Genomic DNA, 22092 nt, shown 5'->3' with positions numbered 1-22092 from the left:
CAAAATACGGATAGAGATTGCACTGCAGTTTTTTTTGAAAAGCATTGAAATTTGCACCGGACGTTTTTTGAGATGCATCATTCTATTAGCCCGTTCCGATATTGATTTCGGGAACGATGCTCAACATTTTTCGCTGATCAAGAGCGGCAAGTTGTTCGTTTTGTCCGAAGAAAAAGAGAGCGATTGGATGACATTATATCGAGATTGGCAAAACTTTCATCATATTTTTTGTTTCATTTTCTCAGGTTGTATCTGTTGCTTATTTATTTGATAATAAATTGTCTGAATTGTTAGTGATTGATTCTGTTAAAACTCTAATTTGTTTTGCTTTTTTAAAAAATTCATAATGCGTTTGCTTATTCGTTTTAGACTGCCGAAATGTCAGAGATCTAAGGGCAGTAGAAAATTAAGGGAAACATTGACTGAATACGAACACTTCATTCAGTTTCACTATTGTAGAAATGCTGGGTGATATAGCTTCTCAGAGTTGATGCCCTGTGTAGATTAGGATCCAGATTCCCGGAAGAAATCATGGCAAAAAGTTGAATTTCTTTCCCTCCATTATTCTGCTGAATTTACATTAAATTGGCGTTCAAACATAACCTTTGTTTTTATTCAAAAGTTCTTTGTTGTCATTTGAACTATCAGTGCGTCAGATTAAATAGTTAATAAAAGGAATATTTTCTAACAAACAAAAGCTTTCTAGACTAGAGCTATTCTTTCAAATAGACTTTATTAGGTCATACTCTATTTACAGATCTATATGACTAATATTCCAATGATTGCTTAAGTGTACAAAAGAATCTATCAAGCGACATGGAACCAACAAAATGACGCAAGCGTGATCAAATCGGGAATTCTTGGGACAAAGACGACAATGTTTTCCTTCAAGTCAAAGAGCCCTAAAGCCTCTTACGAATCAATGAGTATCGTGAGTAAGCTTAAAACTAGAACCAAATAAATTTTAATCGGTCGACGTTTTACAAACTTAAAATTCTTGAATATACATGTACTGATTGTTAAACTAAGAGCAATTTCTGCACTGTAGATCGTGCTCGTGATGTATATGAGGTCAAACTGAATTGCTTTCTTTGTTCACTATTCAGTTTTCTGTAGAATAAAACAGCGGCTATACTCTGCGAATTTTCTGATTCGACCAAATTATGTACACCTTCTTACAATTTTCAATGGCCTCGGTAAGCAATCTAGTGTCTTTCAACTTGAAATATAATTAAACTGAACTAAAGCTGCTTTGAGGCTTTTAATAAATCGATGTAGTTTCGTATCTCGTAATGTAGTCAATGACGACATGCTTGCTAATATATCAAAAAGACCCAGCGTCATTTTGCCAAATTTTAGATTTCTTGACTTTTGCGATTACTTAATTTTTCTCTCGGTTTGTTGTGATTCACTCGCCCGCTGCTAATGGCTTTCACGTATGGGTGCAGTCAATACCTCTGAAATCGTCTGCTATAAATTATACGCTTTCACCACGCCAAGCAATGGACTCTTTCTCATCAAAGATTCAAGCTTAGCCGAATTAAAAACACCCCTACCCCTCCAACCTTGTCTAGGTAAATTTACTCTTAGGAGCATTGGATCTTTTTCCGTTTGTGCCCCCAAGATTAGTGGGAGCTTATTTGCACCCCCCCCCCCCCCGACACACGTGCCATATTTTTACATAGTGATGTACTATGTAATGACACGTGCTCTGTAACTTGGGGGGGGGGGGGGGGGGCAGAAACGGAAAAGACCCAGAGCATTTTTCCTAATATTGACTTTTTTCAGTTCTTTTAGCATGCGACACATAATCTTTTAACACTTCAACGGCAATAAGGTGCTCTTCGAGTAGAGCATTCTATTATGTTCGCCAATGCCCATTCCCAGCAAAGCTAACAACTTAAATCAGGCTGGTTGCGAATTTATTACGAAGGGCTCTTTCCCATTAGTGGCATTACTTGCCCCCCTCCCCAAGCTTACTGAGAGTTACCCCTATTAGGCTTGGATGAGGGATAAAATGAGAAAGACCCAAGTTAGTCCCCGTTTGGATTTATTTCTGCCTCCCAGCATTCAAGATTTACGGCTCTAAAGTGGCTGAAATTGGCAAAATTAGAAAATATTCCTTAAAATTTGACACGTGCGAATTGTTTGAATCCTCAAATCGCAAATTTTCTGACCGTGTACCACGTTGTGTGGCACTGCAGTGTTATTCAAGTCCATATTTACGCTAAATGTGCAATTTTAAGAGGACACCGGCAGTAATGCTTGAGGAGGCACGTTTGCGTTAGGCCATTCTTCCCTATAAACCTCCATGACGGCAGTCTTTTCCGTAAGTATTGTTTTTATCTTTTTATATAATTCGTCTAGCAGTGCTTTAACTACCCATTTTTCTCATCCCTACTAAAAGGCTGATTGCTTGCTTTTTAATAGCCGCTCTCATCTTCTCAGCCGGCTATCATAGCGCTCCTAATTTTTTTGCGACTCGACGAGGAGTTATGGTGATCTACTTTTTATTTTTTAATCGGTCCAGTTGATCTGAAACACGATGTAAAAGTCATTACCGCACGTGCTAAAATTGTGATAATCTTTTGTTGAACAAAAATGTTGAGCGGAGAGAAGAAAGAAAGCGAAAAATGTAAGTGTGAAAAAATTTGCGCTAAGCGAGTATAACTTTTTTTATCACGTGCGGCTTTTTCAGAGCAGTTTTTTATTTAAGCCCCTTTTTTTGGTTAAAGGTGTTTGCCTCATTTATTGAAACTTGTAATAGTACGTTTGGATTCAATTTTGAGCTAGTTTTTTTTACAATTTATTTTGCAATATTGGACTTTTTCTAGCAGTTTGTGTTCTTCAAATTTTTTATGGAATTTGGGGAGTTCTGTGGCTAAAGTCAATTTTTCCAGCTGTATTGGTCGTTGTTTCATTTTAGGGATATTGAATATGAGTTGTTTTTGTTAAAGATATTTGATTAATTGTAAGCAAATTCTCGTGTTTTTTAAGTTTTTTCTATATTTCTTCTGATTTTGCGCTTCTCGCTCTGATTTGTCTTACGCAGTCTTCTTCACATTGGGGCGATTCTATAGATGTTGTCCCTAGAAGACGTCGTTAAATATTAAACAGATCACTTTTGAATGAAATCCTTCTAAATACATCTTTTTTCGGGTTTTATGGTTCTTATTTTTTTGGTATTTGACGGGATCTATTCTGTTTTGGCCCCCAGTTTTTTTCATGACCCCCAGTTACAAATTATATGTTGTTATATAGCACGTTACTATGTAAGAAAATAGCACGTGCGCCTGGGGGTCATAAAAAATTTGTGCTCACTAAGCTGAGGGGGCCGAAACAGAATATATCCATTTAATGTAATTCTTCTAGATTTGGAGTGTAAGAAAGCTTGTGCTGAAGAAGTAATTTGCTCTCAACGCAATGGTTGCAAAATAGCATTTTACCGTTTTGTTCGAGAATTTTGTTGCAAATATATTTTTTCGTCGTTAACCTGAGTTCCTCCCGTTCCTCAGTTTATTTTGTTTTTTTTTGGTTTTCTGTGGTTTGCTAGTGGTTTGAATGATAAATAACCGTTGCAAATGTTTCACCAATACTTGTTTAGGATTCGCTCCTCGCGAAGAAATTTTTATCAGATGCTTTATAAGTTTTTCAAGATGTTTTTCCGTTGTCATTTTTCGTCATTGTTTCAGTATGATTAATGTGATTCAACAAGTGGTTCATTATGTCAGTTAGGGTGGTTCGTTTTTCAAATGTTAGTTGTTTCAGTATTCTTCCGGCTATTTTTTTTACTTCGCCGAACAAAAATTTTTGCTCTACCTCATTTTGCCGCTTTTTCGACATTTTGCGTGAAATATTTTTGACTTCTCGAGAATCAACGGGGATTTTTTTCCGGCAATCTGCTCTGCCGGGTATGTTGATTGTGCCAAGTTTATTGGATGAGTTTGTGTGTGTATGTATGAAGGTGTGTTTTTGTCTGTCTGTGTATCTGTGTGTGTCGTGTGTGTGTGTGTGTGCGTGTGCGTGTGCGAATGTGTGTGTGCGCGTGCGGGGGGGGGGGGCTGAGTGGGCGTGTATGGGTGAGTGTGTTGGTGTGTATGTGTATGTGTATGTGTGTGTGTGTGGGTGGTTGTGTTTGTGTGTGCGTGTGCGGTGGGGGGGGGGGGCGTTGGGTGGGTGGTTGGGCGTTTATGGTTGGGTGTGTTGGTGTGTGTGTGGGGGGGGGGGGGGTGGGTAGGTGTGTAGGTGGGTGTGTATGTGTCTGTGTGGGTTGGTTAATGGATGTGTGTGTGCGTGTGTGTGTGTGTTGTGTGTGTGTGTGTCTGTGTGTGCGTGTGCGTGCGTGCGTGCGTGCGTGCGTGTGCGTGCGTGTTGGGTGTGTGTGGTGTGTGTGTGTGTGGGGGGGGGGGGGGTTAGTGGGCGTGTGTGTGTGTGTGTGTGTGTGTGTGTGTGTGTGTGTGTGTGTGTGCGTGTGTATGTGGTGTGTGTGTGTGTGTGTGTGTGTGTGTGTGAGAGAGAGAGAGTGAGTGAGTGGCTTGGTGGGTGGGTGGGTGGGTGGGTGTGGGTGGGTGGGTGTGTGTGGGTGGGTGGGTGGGTGGGTGTTTTGTTAATCATTAAACCAAATAGGAGATTATAGGATCTATTCTGTTTCGCCCCCCCCCCAGTGTTTTTTATGACCTCCTGTTACAAATTATATGTTGTTATATAGCACGTTACTATGTAAGAAAATAGCACGTGAGCATGGGGGTCATGAAAGATTTATGATCACCAAGCTGGGGGGGGGGGGGGGGGACAGAATAGATCCGGATTTTACTATAATGAGAATTCCTAAGAAGCATAAACAAAATACGACCTGTAAAATGGTCCTTCCTATTATAAGCCCCACCCACGAAATTACTGCCCAAATATTGGGGGGGGGGGCTATACGTAATATGACCGCTAAGCTGGGGGCCGGCTATAAGGTACCATATTTTAAATGGTAGTCAAGTGAAGACCTGATGTTTAATTGTTAGGGCCGGTCTCTTCCTTTTTTTACGCGATGAAGCCTAGGAAAGCAGTTATTTCGAATTATAGACTCAACCAAAATTTTAGCCCCTCAATCATCGAATAATGGTGGTGAATAGAGTTTCACTACTAGTAGCGCCAATAAGCTGGAACAATGATGGAAAAGAGTCAGGAGAAACTAAACCAGGTCTCTCCCATTATAGTCCCCCCACGAAATCATAGCCCCCCCACCCCCATTATGGTATAATTACTATGATTGGGGGCTATAGGTTATCTGACCACTAACCTGGAGGGGGGGCTATAATGGGAAAGACCCACTAAACCAAAGAGCCAAATTTAACTGTTCTGATATAGGTGGTGTCTGTGTTTGATAAAATTTTGTTTCAGACGACAGTTATCTTTTCTGTGTGCTCTGTACTGGCAGGGCTCCTCATTGTCATCATACTCATCAGGCGATACAAAGCACAGCGTAAGTGTGGAATTCTCTGCAGTAATTCACATCAAAATTAGGATCTCATTGTAGTCACGAAATTATAGACCCACTGTTATGTTTGCCTTTATTGTGGGGCTGGCGCCTTCTTCATAAACACTTAACTAGGGGCTATAATCGAGAAGACCACAAAATTATTTTTATGGTTTATTAGTCTTATGCTTTTATTGTTTCAGTTACCAGAAAAATGGGAAACTCACAAAGAGAAGCGAGAGAGAAGAGCCCTCGATTTAGGAAGAGAGACAAAGTCGCATTCTATGGAAGAAAGTTACTGCGAAAAGTACGTTTATTGTTCCCAGATTTTTAATGATGAGGACTATATGCTAGCTCCACTTTTTTGTTCAGGCATTTTTCTACCTTTTTACGGGCAACCCAGAACAAGGTGTTGTACAGTTTTAAAGCTTCATGGGTCTAGACTTCAAGTGGGTACTGAGCTTAGTGAGTGCTTATTATTTGCACCCCCAGACGCGCGTACCATATTTTTACATAATGATATACTATGCAATGACACGTGCTCTGTAACTGGGGTAAGTATTACGTACTGGGGTGGGGGACACAAACGTAAAAGATCCAGCGGATATCTAAGTTGAAAGAAGTTTGGGATCTATTAAATCGCTATAGTAAGTGCAACGCGACGGAACTCATCGACATCATAGTCCATTTCCTTCATATACTTTTACTTGGTTAGTGTCTCTAGCCTAAAAGATGCACATCTCTTTTAACCTTTTAAATTATAAGATCAAAAGTTTTTCTAATTTTAGTTTTAGTTTGTTGCAATCTGAAACTCAAACCATGCAACTCGAACTCTATTTATGTGTACCAGAAACAAAGCTTTCACTTCTCTATAATCTTATTAATATTGATGCATTTACTGAAAAAAAATTTTCAAAGTTCTCGCTGACCGTTTTGACTTATTGGGTGATATTTAACGCGCTAGACTTCTTGATTTTTGTGTGGTGTAATTGGTCTCTAATTCATAATTGTGAGCTGAAGGCAAGTGACAGTGTACAAATAAAAGTCGCGCTGAAATTGGTCTCATTTTCAAAACTTTAAATGTTATTATGGCATTTATAAGCACTAATAATATCATTTTAAACACATTAATAAGCTTATTGCCTTTTTTACCCCCCGGTGAAATCAGGCTGCAATTGAGTCGGGCGCCCATCAATTGTCCGAGAAGAGTTCGTCACAGATTAGTCCGCTACGTTATTAATTGCTCTCAAACGAACTTTGTAGTAATTATATTAGTCCCATGGTCTTATGTAATTTTTAGCTGGACCGCTTTTTCGCCTGACCCATTTTACTTTTGTCCTCAAAAATTGGATAAACAGATAGGTCTCGGAGGGAAATAAGTTCGCTCAGAGCCCTAAGATTTACTATACTCTAAGAATGCGACTCAACAAAACTGCTTGGAGGAAACAATTTCATGGTGTAAAGGGCGGTTCTTAATCTTAAACGTTTAACTCCTCTCAGTCACCCCCACCGCCGCTACACACTCCGTAATGCTAGCATCCCTAAGCCCCAGTTGGCTACTACCGAAGCCAACCGCTCGCCATTCGTTAGAGATTGGTTCGCGCGACGTTGGAAGACAAGGTTTTCTCTTAAATTTTTGTCTGTTTCGTGCATTTTTCATATGATTTACTCCTAATTAGATTCCTGCTTACATCATAAAATGTTTTGCACACTCGTGGATGATTTTTATCAAATTTTTTGAATTAATTTTTTGAGAAGAAATTTGAATTGAGAAATTTGATGTTTTCAATCACTAAAATGGCTTCTGGCAGGTTATCCTGTCCCCTCTTGGATGGATACTTTTTAGTGACATTCCCCGCATCATACGTACTACCAGTGCTGTTGCTGTTCCAAAATTGAATCAAGTATCAGCTATGAGTCCTGCAAGGGTGGCTATTAGAACTTGAATGGTCCTAACTTTCAGCGATTCGAGACTTTTTTTTAAACAAAATTAAGTCATTGTTTTGCATTCATATAATAACTCATACATTAAATAAAGCCCGACCATTTGGACTCCTCAATACAGCCTATCATAATGTAATATCTTATAATCAGGTGAAGTCGAAGTCTTTCTTCACCTGAAGAATCTACACTTGAACTTAACAGCTTTAAATGCAGAGAAGGAAGCATAAAGCTCTGCGTGACCCGAATTACAGAGAAAATGCGAAGATGGAGAGGAATGGCTAATGCATGAGCTTAACGAGTGAGACAAAAAGCACTAGGCATTTCCAGCATGTGACCCTAATATTTTACGCAGAGTTCCTAAGATCATTCAGGCGCAAACGAGAATAATTCATCTTTCATTCAAAAAAACTTCTACATGGCTTTTTTGAAGTCGTTCCCACCTCTGTTGAAGCAAAGCACGTCTACATTGAACTTTGACAATTATATTGGAAGGCAGGTGTCGACTTGCTAAGCGAAGAGAACGAAGTAGGGAGTCATATTCCTCCTGACAACTGCAGACAGAAAAAGTAAAGCGCTAGAAATGAAATTGGTGTTTTTTTTTGTCTGGTTCTTGTCTGCAGCAGTACGTAGAAGACTCGCTAAAGACATTCAGAGGAACTGACAAAGAGATACCTACTTAGATAACAGAGCGTGTTATACTGTCATTTGTAGCCTCCATCTTCGACACGCTATGTATTTGTTCACCATTTACTACCCACGGTAAGTTGCTTCTCAAGCATTTTTTTGGAACAGAAAACCCACGAATGCAACGAGCTACAATCAGATGAAAGTTCACGTTTGTTTTAGAATAGCTTTGAGAGTTGAAAAGATTCCAGCTCTTATTGACCAGACAATATTTCAGCAACGAATCAACCGATTTCGTAGTACATGTTTTCTCAGACCCATCAGAAGATGCAACGTGCATTGTTGTATTTTTACTGCCGGCAGACTTGGGAAATTTAATTTGTCACTTAGAAAATCTTAGTTGCACCTTTGAGGTGCATTGTTTACTAGGCAGATTCGTTTACTGTTTAATAGCCGTTTCAGCTTCTCAGCCGGCTATTATAGCGCTCTTGTGTTTTGGTAATTCAAAGAATTTGAATTGTATTGGGGCGTATTCTTTTTACGGCTCGAAGAGGAGTATTGGTGGAGCGTCTTTTTTTATTTTTGATCGATAATTTTGTTGAGTGTATTTGAAACAGGAAATGAAATGCGTGAAAACGAAGTTTATGGGTCAAATTGTTGAAGAGCTGAGGGAATATACAGTGGTTTTTTCATGTGCATTATTTGAGAGAGAGCGAGAAAAGTAGGTGTGGAAAAGTTTTTACTGAGCTAGCGGAAGTTTTTGATCACGAGAAGTTTTTCTTTTTTTAAATTTTTCTTTAGTTTTTCTTTTTTTAAATCATTTTGCGTTGTTTAATAGCTCTTGAACGAAGTTCATAGCGATAATTGTAAACTTGTTGGTCTTTTTTTTTGCAAATTTTTTGCTTTACCATTTTGCGCTTTTCTTCTAGAACATTCCTCGACTTCTCAACTGACTTTTTCTTGCTTTCGTTCTTCAATTTTGAGTGATCTCTATTGCTCTCACTCCGAAGTAAAGCTTGTTGCTAATTTAAAGTTGGTTACAGCATAGCAAGAAGCAGGGTTTCATGGACGAGTGGTCAGTGCATCTGGTTATGGATCGGGAGGTCAGGGGTCAAATGTTTTTCTACCCGCCTGTCGTTCGAGAGCAATTCTTCCAACATTAGTCGGTTTATTTTTTAATTTTTTGGCAATTTTTCTAATCTTCAACTTTTGTTAGCGCTTGGGGTGGTTTGTAGTTAAAATGCTAGCACTTTTGGTTGTCTATTAATTGGTTTAGTTTTAACTCTGAGGTATTTTTGTTAAAGCAAATCGATTAAATTAGAGCGTTGCGCCAGTTTTTTGTCTGTTTTTTTTTGTTTTCTGCCTATTTCCAATTTTATAGTTCTCGCTGTCGTTTTGTTTCATCTGTTCTTAATTAAGATGAGTTCTATAGGTGCTGTTATACTAAAGTTACACTGGAAATATAGTCAGAGCACTTTTCACTGAAATAAGTTATAAAATTTCTATTTTTTTTGTTTTTGCTTATGATACTGTTAAATTGTCTGATAATTGATATTATGCTGTCGCGAACTACTTATATTTTTCTATTACCAATTCTGAACTTTTGAAGTCGCATTTTGAAGTAAATTTTGTGAGATGTTTTTTTGTTTTTGTCTCTCTTTTCTCGGGAAAGTTTTCCTGTTATTTTTTCTAAATGCTAAGAAGAATCAAGTATGAGGTGTTTCAGGTCAGTGACAATTGTCTGTCTTTTTTACTCCGAGTTGTTCCCGAAACTCTTTCGGCTGTGTCTTTTAATCGGAGAGTTGTTGGAGAGCGGAGAGTTGTCGAACAAAAATGGAGAGCGGAGAGAAGAGTTCACACCAGGTTTTGAAAGAGAGCAAAGAAGTAACTGTGAAAACGTTTTCGCTTAGCGAGCGGAATCGTTTCGTCACGTGCGGTTTTTACAAAATCGGGAGCTGTTTAACAGCTATTGGTATTCAGAGGTGCCAATTGATTGTTTTATTTTGCATTTTATATAATATAATAATTGATATAAATTTTTAATTTTCTTGTTTGCTTTTTCAAAAAAAAATTAGTTGGTTACGGTTTTTGACAGGCAATTGGTAGGTCAGTGATCGATATGAGAAACTAATTGAACGATTTCGCTTAGTAATTGATGGAAAGCATCTTCTATCATATTGTTGGAATTTTTAAAAACAAAATATATATTTCTTCGTTTCTTGGATTTCCATGTGTGTGTACCGTTGTGTAGTTTTTCTTTCAATCGGTTTTCATTTGTTGATTGCGAACTACTTTTTTTGAGCGTTTTGCCAGTAGTTTTTTTTTGTCTTGCAACTTGTGACACTATTTTATTAGATTTTGTAATCATATTTTTACTGATTTTGTTTTTCTCGTGTTATTTTACTCTGTTTTTGGTTTGTTTTTGTTTAAATATAACCAGAAACAAGTAGCGGCAGCATTTTTGGATGATTTTATGGCTGGTTTTTAACTCAATATCTACTTCGAGTCGGCTCCGGAGGCTTTCGGCTGTTTTTTCTTAAAATTTGTTAACACCTTTTATGGTTTTGAAATTAAATTGTAGTGATTTTGGTCACGCCAAAATAGGAAGAGAAGCGCGAATCGAGTAGTTTGGCGGCGTGAAGTTTTTTAACTCCAATTTCAGAGTAGAGTGCGAAAAATGTTTGAACAAAAATTCGTTTTCTCGCCAACGTTTTTTTTTCGTTCGCATGCGGCATTTTGACATGATTTTCACGAGTTTTTTTTTTTTTTATTTTTTGATCTGATCTTTGATCTTTCTCAATTCATTCACAGTCCGTTTCAAGTCTATTTTTTGTTCAGTTAATGAAAATTGTTTGAGTTGTACGTCGTGGACTTGTCCTGCTATGTTTTTGTTTTACTTCGTCTTACTAAATTTTTTTCGCTTTACCTTAGTTCACAGCTTGTTCAACATTTTGCGTGAAATCATTGACTTCTCTAGGCTAGTTTTACTCTTCTCTCATTCTGTTTAAAGTGCTTTTAGACAACAGTTGCTCAGCAAAGCATTTCAAAATGAACATAGTTATTATAAAAAACCAAATCAGAAATAGAAACGGGATAAACCCATAAAGCTCAATTTTAGGTGCCAGGTACTCGCCTTGTGTTCTGAGTTATCATCTTTAATGCCTTTTGGCATTGATACTAGCCCATGTGTTGTCTTCTTACGAAACAGGAGTATGTTCAGCTCCAAAATGACATCAAAATAGTTCGAACTGATAATTGTTTGTGAACAAAAATCTTTTTTTTTTCATTAGTTCTTTCTCTTCTTTCAATCCCAATCTTGGTCATGGGAATCAACGGCGGCTATTTTCCGGCCATCTGCCGGGTATGTTTTTCAGTGTTCGAGCCATTCGCACAAAAGCAGCGGGTATTCGTAGCTAAGCTAGCTGTCAAATTTATGGAAAACACATTCAGTGATAAATGGAGACACATTTAATGAATCTACATTGACCATCCCTGGGATGAATCATGGCAAGGAAAAATTGCACAAAGATGTCATTCGCATCTCACATCTATCAAGTGGAGAATTTTATCGATTTTCAAAACTTGCTCATTTGCAAAGCTAAGCAACATCATTTGGTACTGTGTGCGTAGTTCAAAGTATTTATCAGTAGAGGAGTTGGAAAATTCCGAAAGCCAACTTTTGGAAACTTTGCAACAAGAGTCATTCGAAAGGCTGTTATCCCACGTAAAAGAAGAAACTGTCCTTACAAGAAAGCAATTTGACAAACTGGCGCCGTTGTTCAAACTGAGGGAGTGATTGAATTTGAGGAAGAATTAGACGCGCGCAAACTCAGATTTTTGACCGAAAACTTCGGAGGCTTCTCTTCAAAAACACCCTGTCGTTTAGTTACTTATGGAACGTGGCCATAAAATGAAACATCACATAGGAACTGAATACATGCTTAGTGTTCGCATTAACTGTTTTGGATCAATGTGTTACGCAACTCTTTGCGATGTGTAAATGTGGCAATCGAGACTCGCTCCCATTTCAACCGTCTTTGGTAGGTCTACCAGTCGATAAAGGTTTATTTGCTTTTACTCACAACTGGTATTGATTACATTGGACCATTCGGTATGAAACTACTAATATGTTCAATGAAACGACGGTGTTTCCTTTTTAATTGCTCTCAAACGAAGTTTGTAGCAATTATATCAGTCCTGTCGGTCTTTTTTATGCGATTTTTCGCTTGACCGATTTTTCGTCTGACGCTTTTGACTTTTCGTCCTCAAAAACGGGAAAAATAGGTAGCGCCCAGCGGCCATTAAGTGCTCTTAGAGCTTTTCAGCTCTGTTTCAGCTCAAACTGTTTTGGAGACTTAATACTTATGTTGTGAAGGGCGGTTCTTAGAGGTTGAACAATCCTCCACTGTTGACCCTACCCTCCCCCCTCCCCCCCACACTTTTGCTCCCACCCCTCCCGCGCGATGATAACCCCACCCCACTGTTGCCCCACTTTTATCGTTTTTAAAAACTTTTATCGTTTTCTTAAGATTTTTCATCCTCAAGAGCCAAGGAACCGCCTCTATGGTTTGAAAATAGGTTACTGTATAATTTCTAGATGTTCTGGAATGTCTTGCAAGATTTTAACATCACGAATTTTATCATTTTTGACAATTTTTGCCAATTTTTTCAATTTTGACATTTCCAGCCAGTATTCATGTTTTTTGAGCCTCAAGTGTCAGAAAACCTTTAGGGTTTGATGATAAGTTACTGGTTGATTTTTGTTGGTCGTGGATTAATATTCATCAATATCACAAGTTTTAGCAAATTTTTTTAATGAAACTTACTATTTTTTCCAATTTTGTAAATTTTTTGTCATTTTATGGGTTTCTCTAGCTTCGAGAGCCACGGAACTTCCTCTAGGGTTTGACAATATTTTACTGCATAGTTTATAGATGTAATGAAATGTTTTTGAAGATTTTAATATCACGAATTTAAGCAATTTTCAAAAAATTTTTGCATATTTTTCATGTTTTGAATTTTTCTGGCACCAGGGGCCCTGGGATCTCTTTGGAAGGTTTGATAATAAGCTGCTGCATAGTTTCTTGAGTTAATGGTAGGGTGATCAATCTTTTTTATGACTCCAGTTTTAGTAATTTATGACTCAAGTTTTTCATATTTTTGGAAAATTTTTATCATGTTCCAAGTGTATGGATCTTTTTGAGCCAGTGAAACCATTTCAGGCTTGAAACAGGGATACTTGATAGTCTTTTGAGAGAATGAATTGGTTCTTAATATACTAATATCTTCAATTTGACCCATTTGACTCGCGTCTTCAGAAACGGGATAAAGAGGTTGCGCCCAGTTTGCACTAAGTTCTCTTAGAGCCGTTCAGCCCACTAGTCTTCAAGTATGCGATTTACAGAAACTGTTTTGGAGACTTATAATTATGGTGTGTAGGTCGGTTCTTAGAAATTGATCCCACACCCCATCCACCCACCGCCCCCACATCAGTCCCCTCAATCCACTTTTGCACCCCCGCTGCGCTCACCTTACGCCCCTTCAATTAATCTAAAGCTAGCCTCACTAAACCGTGGCTAGCTACTGACGAAGCCAACCGCTTGCCGGTAGTTTGAGAGCAATTCGCCCGGCGTTAGTTGGTTATTTTTACTTGTTTGATGACAAGAGCTGTTCACTTCGATATTGCCAAAAGTTTCGACCCAGAAATATATTTCATATTTGAGCTGTCTTATAGAGACGAGACCAACCTAGTCGTCAATTTTGTTTTAAAGCACGGTATCTCAGAATCCATAGAAATTACTTCGTTGTCAACAGCGTTCATTTTGTTCTTATCTTTTTTCAGGTAATGCCAGTTTCCATCTTAATCACTAGAAAAAGACGGCGCTTATTTCTTGCGATCATTGTTTTTTTTTAGGTCTTCCTAATTTCTTGCGATCATTGTAGAAAATAGGTCCGAATAACGCAGTTGAGAGCTTCGGATTAGTTATTCTGTTTTTTGCGCAGTGTTGCAATGAAATCTGAGCGAGACTGGCCTAATCCCATGAACTTATATGCAGAGGCAACTACGAGTTTTCCTTACAGTGACATTTTGTTTTGTTGATGACATTTTCCCGTCATCTACTGCTTGGGTTTTTAGCTTTTTAAAGTCATACGTTATTCAATTTTTTTATATCTTTGTTTATGTGCTTTTGCAACACGAGGGTTGTATTAAGATTGTATTATTCCTTGTGGCCTTTTTGTTTCACTATAAAATACTTTTTGCTTACCTAAAGTGGTAATAATACAAAATATTTTTTACTTTAGGTGGCAGAAAGTGTTGAGCAGAAGAAGAAACTAATACCCAAAAAGAGAGGGTGAGTAACTTTTCTAAATGTTTTCTAACCTTAATCAAGGATTGCACATTTATAAATGCTTTGTTTTGAAGAAATCCCGCTTGAAATTTCCTTTATAAGCATTATTAGCGCTTCCTAATTTCGCATTGAAAACTAAAGCAACGAAAATTAAGCACGTGTCCTATGGTCATTTGGGGGTACCATCCATTTTTTTGCAGCCGTTTCAAATTTAATTCTCATTAACTGCTTTATTGCTTACTTATAATTTATTGGTGTGAATTTTGCTTGTTTGCAACAGTTTGGCTCGAAGCAATACAACCGAGACCTACTTGAGAAGGGAACCCTCTGACTACTTCCTGGACCCTGAGCTGGCTAAATACAGACACAAGGGTCCCACTTTTTTTCTGCGCCATTCCAGTTCTGGTGTGACCGATGACATACCCCTGGAGATGTACTACCTCTTGAAATCTGTCCGCGTGTTTGGATACCTGGAACGGCCTCTGTTCCTAGAACTGTTCAAATTCATTGAGACCAAACACATTGCTGCTGGATTGTATTTGTTCAACATTGGAGACGTTAGTTTTCACCGGCAAATGTCAGTTATTTACTCAAATTTATAAACGAGTTGCCGTATTAGTGATAGAATTTAATTAAATATTGTTATTAGCAAATCGCAAAAAATTCAGTTGAGAGGCCTAGACTAAGTTTTGATACCAAAGCATCTTTCAAGAAAAGAATACGCGCCTCTGTGCTCATTCGAAGGTTAAACTAACGTCAGCCTGCACTGAAAATCGTCTCGTTATGTCTTTATGTGTTTGGAAAAATCTGAGGTTGCTTTTAAGGTTGTATAAAGTAATTCAAATTCTTTTCAGCCCGACGATCACATCTACGTGGTTCAAACTGGCAAAATTGTTGTGAGTGTGCGATACCAGGTACGTAGTTGCCTTCCTTAACGAATCTGATTTGCCGAATCGCATCCTCCATTTAATGCATATAAAATGTGTATTTGATGTCTTTAAATTAATATAAAAGTAAATTATTGTTCTGCAAAGTATATTATTGTCTTGTGCTACCATTATGAGAGGGTGATCTGAAAAGAGGAAATTTATGTACCCGTTGATCATCATTGCTTTATTATAGCTGCGAAGCTGTAAGCTGAGCGGAGCTATATTGCGGTGCTCTTGGTTTTCTTTACGATTCGAAAAGAAGTCAAAGAAGTCAGTCGCATGCGCTTTTTGTAAAACAAACAACCATACCACAGCTTTTTGAAACAATGACAGTGGTACATAAAGAGCGGAAAGATTTCGAGAAAATGAAGAAAGGAGACTTGATAAGTTAATGTTTAAATTTGAATAAATTATTATTACAACTAAAAGATGAAAATGCTTTCCTCCGACAACAAAATGGCTGATAACCTAATTGACAATGTAAACGAAAAAACATCGAAGCAAATCCATGAGAACAACAAAGTTGAACAGCATCAACAACAAAGCAAGATTTTTTAATCCAAAGTTTACCTAGATCGACAAAGACACATATTCTCTCGGATAGTACATACAAAAATTTCAAGCCAAAGATCTGAGCCCAAGTGCAGCTATACACTCTTATCCTTCAGCAATAGTTCAAGACCTATCCACTATTGTAAAACAATACAGCGGTTATCACAAGATTGAAAATCTTATTATACATTATGGACATAACAATATTGATTGAGGAAATAGCGGCTTTGAAACAGCTAGTTTTTTAAATGGAATCTGCGTCAGAAATCATAAATAAACTGTCTCCACTCAAACTTGCACTATGTAATATTCCACCGGTTGAAGATGGTTTTTTGGTCGCACCAAAAATAACAAAAATATAGAGAAATATAATGAAGCGTTAGAAAATGTGGCAACAGAGTTGAGTGGCTGTTTTGATATTCTTGTGTTTTTTGAAAAATATGCTGGAAACGAAGGATATCAAAGATGATGGAGTGCACCCATCAGTCAATCATGGTATACCTAAACCTGTGAGAAATGTTCGGAATTTCTATGTACATCATGGGCTTACAGTGTTGGAAACTGAAATAAAACCGAGAATTATCAACCGAAACAATTTTGACCATTATGATAGCAACAATTTTTTTTGGTTTCCATCCAAAACGTGCATTTAACCTCCACCTCATTATAAATTTAGCTTACGCTTCGTTGAAATATAGAAAAATGCAAGTTTTCCTGATATTTTTAATTTTCAATATGCTTGTGCGAAAAGAAAATCATACTGAAATTCAAAAACGAACATTTGAAGAGTATTAATCCAACAAACCTAATATTTGTTATTTTTTAAACGAGTTCACTCGTACATTTTTGCTTTCTTCCTAAAACTGTTAGTTTTTTGTTCACTTGTACGTCTCATGCTGTCAGATGACATTGAATTGAACCCAGGGCTTCAACTGGAAAATTTGATTGAGTATTCCAGTTACTTGAAAAACAGAGGATCCGACCATTCGCCATTATTTTCTGTTATTATTTTTCAAAGCTTGAACAACAAGTTTGAAGAGTTTTCAAACATCATCCATTAATACGTTTGTCGCTGTAACCGAAATCTGGTTGGAAACTGATTGTTTTTAACAGCATTGCATACTTTCTTTGGAAAATGTAGATCAGACAAAACATGAGCTTCAAGGGGTCGAAGAGTAAGTTTTTTTGTTCGAACAAAACTTACCGCGAGTAAATCAATCATCGAAACGGTTGATGAGAATTTATTTGAATCCATTTGGGTTGAAATAAGCGACCCTCTGAACAAAAAATTACTTGTTATCGCTTCCTATTGCCCGAACAAACGTCTTTGGGAGTATTTTTAGTTACTCGTATTTTTTTACTCAACTTGACGAGTTAAGTACCGAACTATTGGGGGCATATATTATAACAGATAACGTTATTTTGCTGGCAGATAACAACTTGAATTATATGAACAAGACAGAAAAAAGTAAACTAGACATTTTGCGTCAAATTGAAGATTATAAATTGTTAACCTAGGGGATGCAACCAGATGTACTGATAAATCATTTAAACTTATTGATCACTGTTTCAGTTAGAATGATCAGATAATTGCCTACAATGTCACAACACTGCCTTTTAACTCTGACCATTTTATTTGATCTTTGAATCAAACCTCTCATGGAAATCTGAGAGTGACAACGTGATAACGACAAGAAATTTTTGACTTTTCCCACGTTCTAAATTTAAGAGATCTTGCCCTAGCGAATTGTTGGAAAATGTTGGATATGTTTTATTCATCATCGATACTTTCAAGAAAATTGTTGAAAAACACGCACCGATTCAGACTGTTAAAAAAAGCGGGTGTAAATTTTAAGAATACTAAGCCCTGGTTAATACAACAATTGAAGCAATGGATTGCCCAAAAACATTTTTTGTTCAACAAATGGAAAAAAGTCCTGACAGTGAGACGTACAATGAATTTAAGCGTGTGAGGAACTTAGTTAATAGGAGATTAAGGGAAGTGAACATCTATTTTTGCATCAATTTGTTCCGAAAACTATCAAAAAGTACGGAACAACGGACATTCTTTGAACAGAGGATCAGCCCAAGTGAACGAGGTGTCCATTTTGATGAAATCAGATTAGATAGTGGTGAAAATTCAAGGGATCCAAAAAATTTCACCAACTGTCTAAATGGATCATTTGCAAACTAGGTGTTTTCAAATGTTCAGATAGTGCTTTTAAATACCCTGATATACTTAATATACCTTAATTACATTCAGAACTGTGACTAGAAAAGAACTCTATTCTGTCATTGACTCGCTGGAGGATAACAAAGCAGCAGGACCTGGTGGTATATCAATTCGTCCCAAAAAGTCTGGCTAATTAGCTATAGGCGTACGTCTACAGTTCGCCTTAAATGAGTGCCTTAAGGAGAAAGTTCTCCCAACTAAAATGAAACGGGCCCATGTAACACCAATTTTCAAAAAAGTTGATAAATTTGATAGCAGAAACTATCAACCATATTCTGTAACTCCGAGTTTTGCAAATATTTTTGAGCGCCGCCTTCTGAATCAGATGACGGATTTCATTGATAAGCATAAAATTATAAAAAATAGCAGTTCGGATTTCAGAAAAAAAGTCAGCAACCGATACAGTTTTACAACTGTTTGAAACAATTTCGTCTAATTTAGATCAAAGCAAACAATCTGTTGCTATTTTTCTAGATCTTGCAAAAGCTTCTAAGTCCATTTCGCATAACATTTTTCTTATGAAAATTGAAATGTATGGTTTTTCCCGGGAAACGAAAGAATTGCTGTCTTCTTTTCTTGACAACCGCAGACAAAAGGTAAAACCTAAGGGCATGTTTTCTGATTGTGAAATCGTGAATCACGGTGTGCCACAGGGAACTGTTTTAGGACCACTCATTTTTTTATATGTGAACAATTTTTTATCTAATATGAACACAATGGAGAAAGTAATTCAATTAGCAGATGACACAAGTTTTGTCTATTGTGGAAAAAAAAGTGGCTTACATGAAAAAGTTAAGTAATTTTTTCAAAAAATAGAAGAATGTTTAGAGATGAACAAACTAACTTTGAATACAAACAAAACCGAATGAATCTTTTTCTCGCGCAATAGTTCTTTTTTCGGATCCGTTTTTTTTAAATACGAAGTTCTCACAACAAAACAAGTCGCAGATGTCTTGGTATTCAAATTCACAGGAACCTTATTTTCGATGAACAGCTGGATAAAATCTGAACAGCTGGATCTTTAAAAAGATGGCTTATGCTATAAGATCAATATACCTAATAAGAAATCAAATTTCACCTGAACGCGGCTATGCTTCTTTTAAAATCACTTGTGTTTTGACACTTATCCTGTTTTTTCAATCTTTTTTCAAAATTTATCTGCAGAAAACCTGACTGTGGTTTAGAGATTAACTGGGGTATAAAGGTGTGATTTATACGCAAAAAGTATGACCAAGCGAGAGATCTGCTAATTCAGACAAAGATCCTACCAGCTGAGATAATAATAGCAAAAATCTCACTAATCAAATTTTGTTATGATATAGCCAAACCGGAAAAATCTGAAAATTTTTACAGGTATCTGAGTCTTCATCAAAACACTCGAACAAAAAAATTCAAAATTAGACAGAATGTCAAAACCAACTTTGGAATGACTATGATTGTTCATCAATGCGTACAGAAAAGGAATAAGGTACCACAGTGGCTTCAGGCGGCAAAAAATGAAAACGGTTTTAAGAAACCGCTTACTGATTTCCTGCTCTCACAACATGAACAAAATTCCTTTGAATAGTAACGTAGGAGCTTTTAAAATTGTTTTTGTTTTTAGGAACAAAACAATCGGAATAAAATTTTTGAATGCGATTCTTCAAGAAAATTGATTTAATGTTTTTTATTTTGTTTGAATGAATTGAATTGTTTTTTGTTTCAAATATAATTAACCATATGGATATAATTTTAAAAGCGAAAGTGAGTAGAATTGCGGTGTGAAGTATTTTTTCTGAGCTAGAGAATTTTTTTGATCATGCACTACGTTTAGTAAATGGATTTTTGACTTTAAAAGTAGTTTTAGACTGAATGGTACATATAGATAATCGTTTTAAGCCGTTTTTTGTCCAAGTGGCCAGGTTTTTTGCTTGTAATTTGGTTTTTGGTAGAATTAATTTTTATTCGATGCTATGTTGAAATGTAAACCTCGGAAATGAAATTGATACCATAGCGTTTTGCGGAGCCTGAAAATGCGTTTGAAATTCAAAATTTGCACATGGTTTATTGTTGGATTTTTTTCCAGTAATTTCTTCATTTTTGGATCCTTCGGCCGTCTTTTTGGCGAAAATCAGTTAATATAGCAACCACTCTTTGGGAAATCATACACAACGCCTCTTTCTAACTCGATGTAATTTTGTATAATAAAATTGTAAATATACTAATCCGATTTCGTTGTTTCTCCATTTTTCTCAGTTTTGTTTGTGTTTTGGTTTTAATTTGTAGAATTTTTTTTGCGCAACACGACGGAATTTAAGATCGTTTCAATAAAAATTCAACCTTTTTTGGCAATAATTTTTGAAAAACAATTCAATTTTTTCTCCATAAATGCAGGCTCAAAAATTTATTGAACATGTTCAAACATACAAAACATTTTGCAAAATGTTTGTATGTTTCAATTCTGTTTATTTTGGTGCTGTTCAGGGAGTGCATCTTTGACTCGGATGACTCGTTATCTTTTCTATGTCCCTTATGCTGAACAATAAAATGTATTCGTTTTTCTTGAATTTTTAAATTTGATTTCATTTTTCAAATATCAAGAATTAGTGTTATTTTACCGTGTTCTTTACATTGTGTTCATATTCTTCACATTCTAGATTGTGTCTTTCTACTTTTGTCCTTAGCTGATTTCAGCTTTTTCTTAGATTTTGTCATTTCTTTGGTTTGCAATTGATTTCATTTAACATAAGGCAGTAGTGAGAGTTTGCTAGAAAAGTTTTTCCAAAATTTCCACCTATTACTACATGTTGCAGTTTTCTTCAGGCCTTGGTATTGTTTTCAAACAATTTTTTGCCTTTGATTATTATTCTGTTTCTTCTCTTTTCTTTGATTTTAATTTTTGAATCAGTGTTATATCATGTTGTCTAGAATATATACATCAAGGAAGAAGTATGTGTTGTTTTTGTCTTAATTCTGATTCTTAAGTTTGAGCATTCGTTTTTGAAAAATCTAACTTAGTTTTTAAGATTTATCTGCCGTTTGTTTTCGCGATCTTTTGGAGATTAGAATCATGAATTTTTTGAGGCAATTGATAGTCATCTTAGGTTTTTCAGCCTATCATTAATTTGACCATCCGAGTTTTTTTTGGTGTTTTTAAACGTTACCAAACGTTTTGAATAATATAAAATTTTGCTGCATTTTGTTTTTCTTGTCGACAGTGGTTTAAATTTCACCTGGGGAGGTAATGAGTTAACGGTTTGATAGAAAAGGTAATGGCTTCAGCTGCATTTACGTTTTTTTGGTGAAATTTTGATGCTTCGAGTCAAATCCGGAATTCTCTCTCTTTAGCAAAAGTTTTTTTTGGTTGAATAGATTTTGATCACAAGTGACTTACCTCACTCAATAAAAATGACTTTTGCACTTTAAAACTTAAGTTTAATTTGAATTTGTTTAAGGTCAAAGGAACTCTTATGTGCAGTATGGGTCCCTAATAAGAAGCGGAGTGGGATGAATTTTAGAAATCTTTATTATTTGTCGCTGATTGTTTTTTACTTAGCTTTTTGAGTGGCGTCGATTTTTTTTTCAATTTAGATCTCTCTCTGTTTCTATCTCTATTATACGGCACGCAGGTCTTTTTTCGCAGCTATTCCGGCAATCTGCCGGCTATGTTTGTATTTATACGAAAAAGCTAAATCTATCTATCTGTCTATCTATAAAAGCATAGTGTATTTCATTTTTAGCCAAATATGCATCATTCTATAATCTATGGATATAGATGAAAATAAGAATAAAAAGAGAGAACGAATTATTGCATATTTTGAACTCCGGATAGATCGTTTGTAGACTTGGGAACACGTATCCGCTGGATAAAACATAAGCTCAGTAAGCCGAAGTAAAAGAAAGCCGACATAAAAGCCGAAAGTTATGTAATAGTTATGTAATCTTTCAGAAATAATAGATTGTCAACCCTTACAATCAAGATAGTGCATAATATTTTTAATTCATAATGTCTTC

At 36.5% G+C, this 22092-nt stretch overlaps 1 protein-coding gene across 7 annotated transcripts in view; it reads left to right on the top strand.

The window, feature by feature from the left end:
- The first annotated feature begins 745 nt into the window (after positions 1 to 745).
- LOC142343213 (patatin-like phospholipase domain-containing protein 7) overlaps positions 746 to 22092 on the top strand; it is a 189956-nt gene continuing 168609 nt past the window's right edge. For 5 of the 7 annotated variants that reach the window (XM_075394961.1, XM_075394958.1, XM_075394962.1 and 2 more), the window contains exons 1-6: positions 746 to 931; positions 5392 to 5473; positions 5671 to 5774; positions 14339 to 14388; positions 14666 to 14942; positions 15240 to 15299. In XM_075394961.1, coding sequence (XP_075251076.1) covers positions 878 to 931; positions 5392 to 5473; positions 5671 to 5774; positions 14339 to 14388; positions 14666 to 14942; positions 15240 to 15299 — 627 coding nt within the window. In that variant the 5' untranslated portion in view covers positions 746 to 877. Of the gene's footprint in view, positions 932 to 957; positions 1197 to 2108; positions 2330 to 5391; positions 5474 to 5670; positions 5775 to 14338; positions 14389 to 14665; positions 14943 to 15239; positions 15300 to 22092 lie in introns of those variants that run through there. The other 2 variants (XM_075394959.1, XM_075394960.1) reach the window with 2 other exon arrangements.

Source organism: Convolutriloba macropyga, chromosome 7 (genome assembly GCF_964194025.1).
Source record: "Convolutriloba macropyga chromosome 7, txConMacr16.3, whole genome shotgun sequence".
In the NCBI taxonomy this organism is placed as follows: Eukaryota; Metazoa; Xenacoelomorpha; order Acoela; family Convolutidae; genus Convolutriloba; species Convolutriloba macropyga.
The sequence above is the reverse complement of the archived record's forward strand: the minus strand, read 5'-3'. Positions and strand labels throughout refer to the sequence as shown.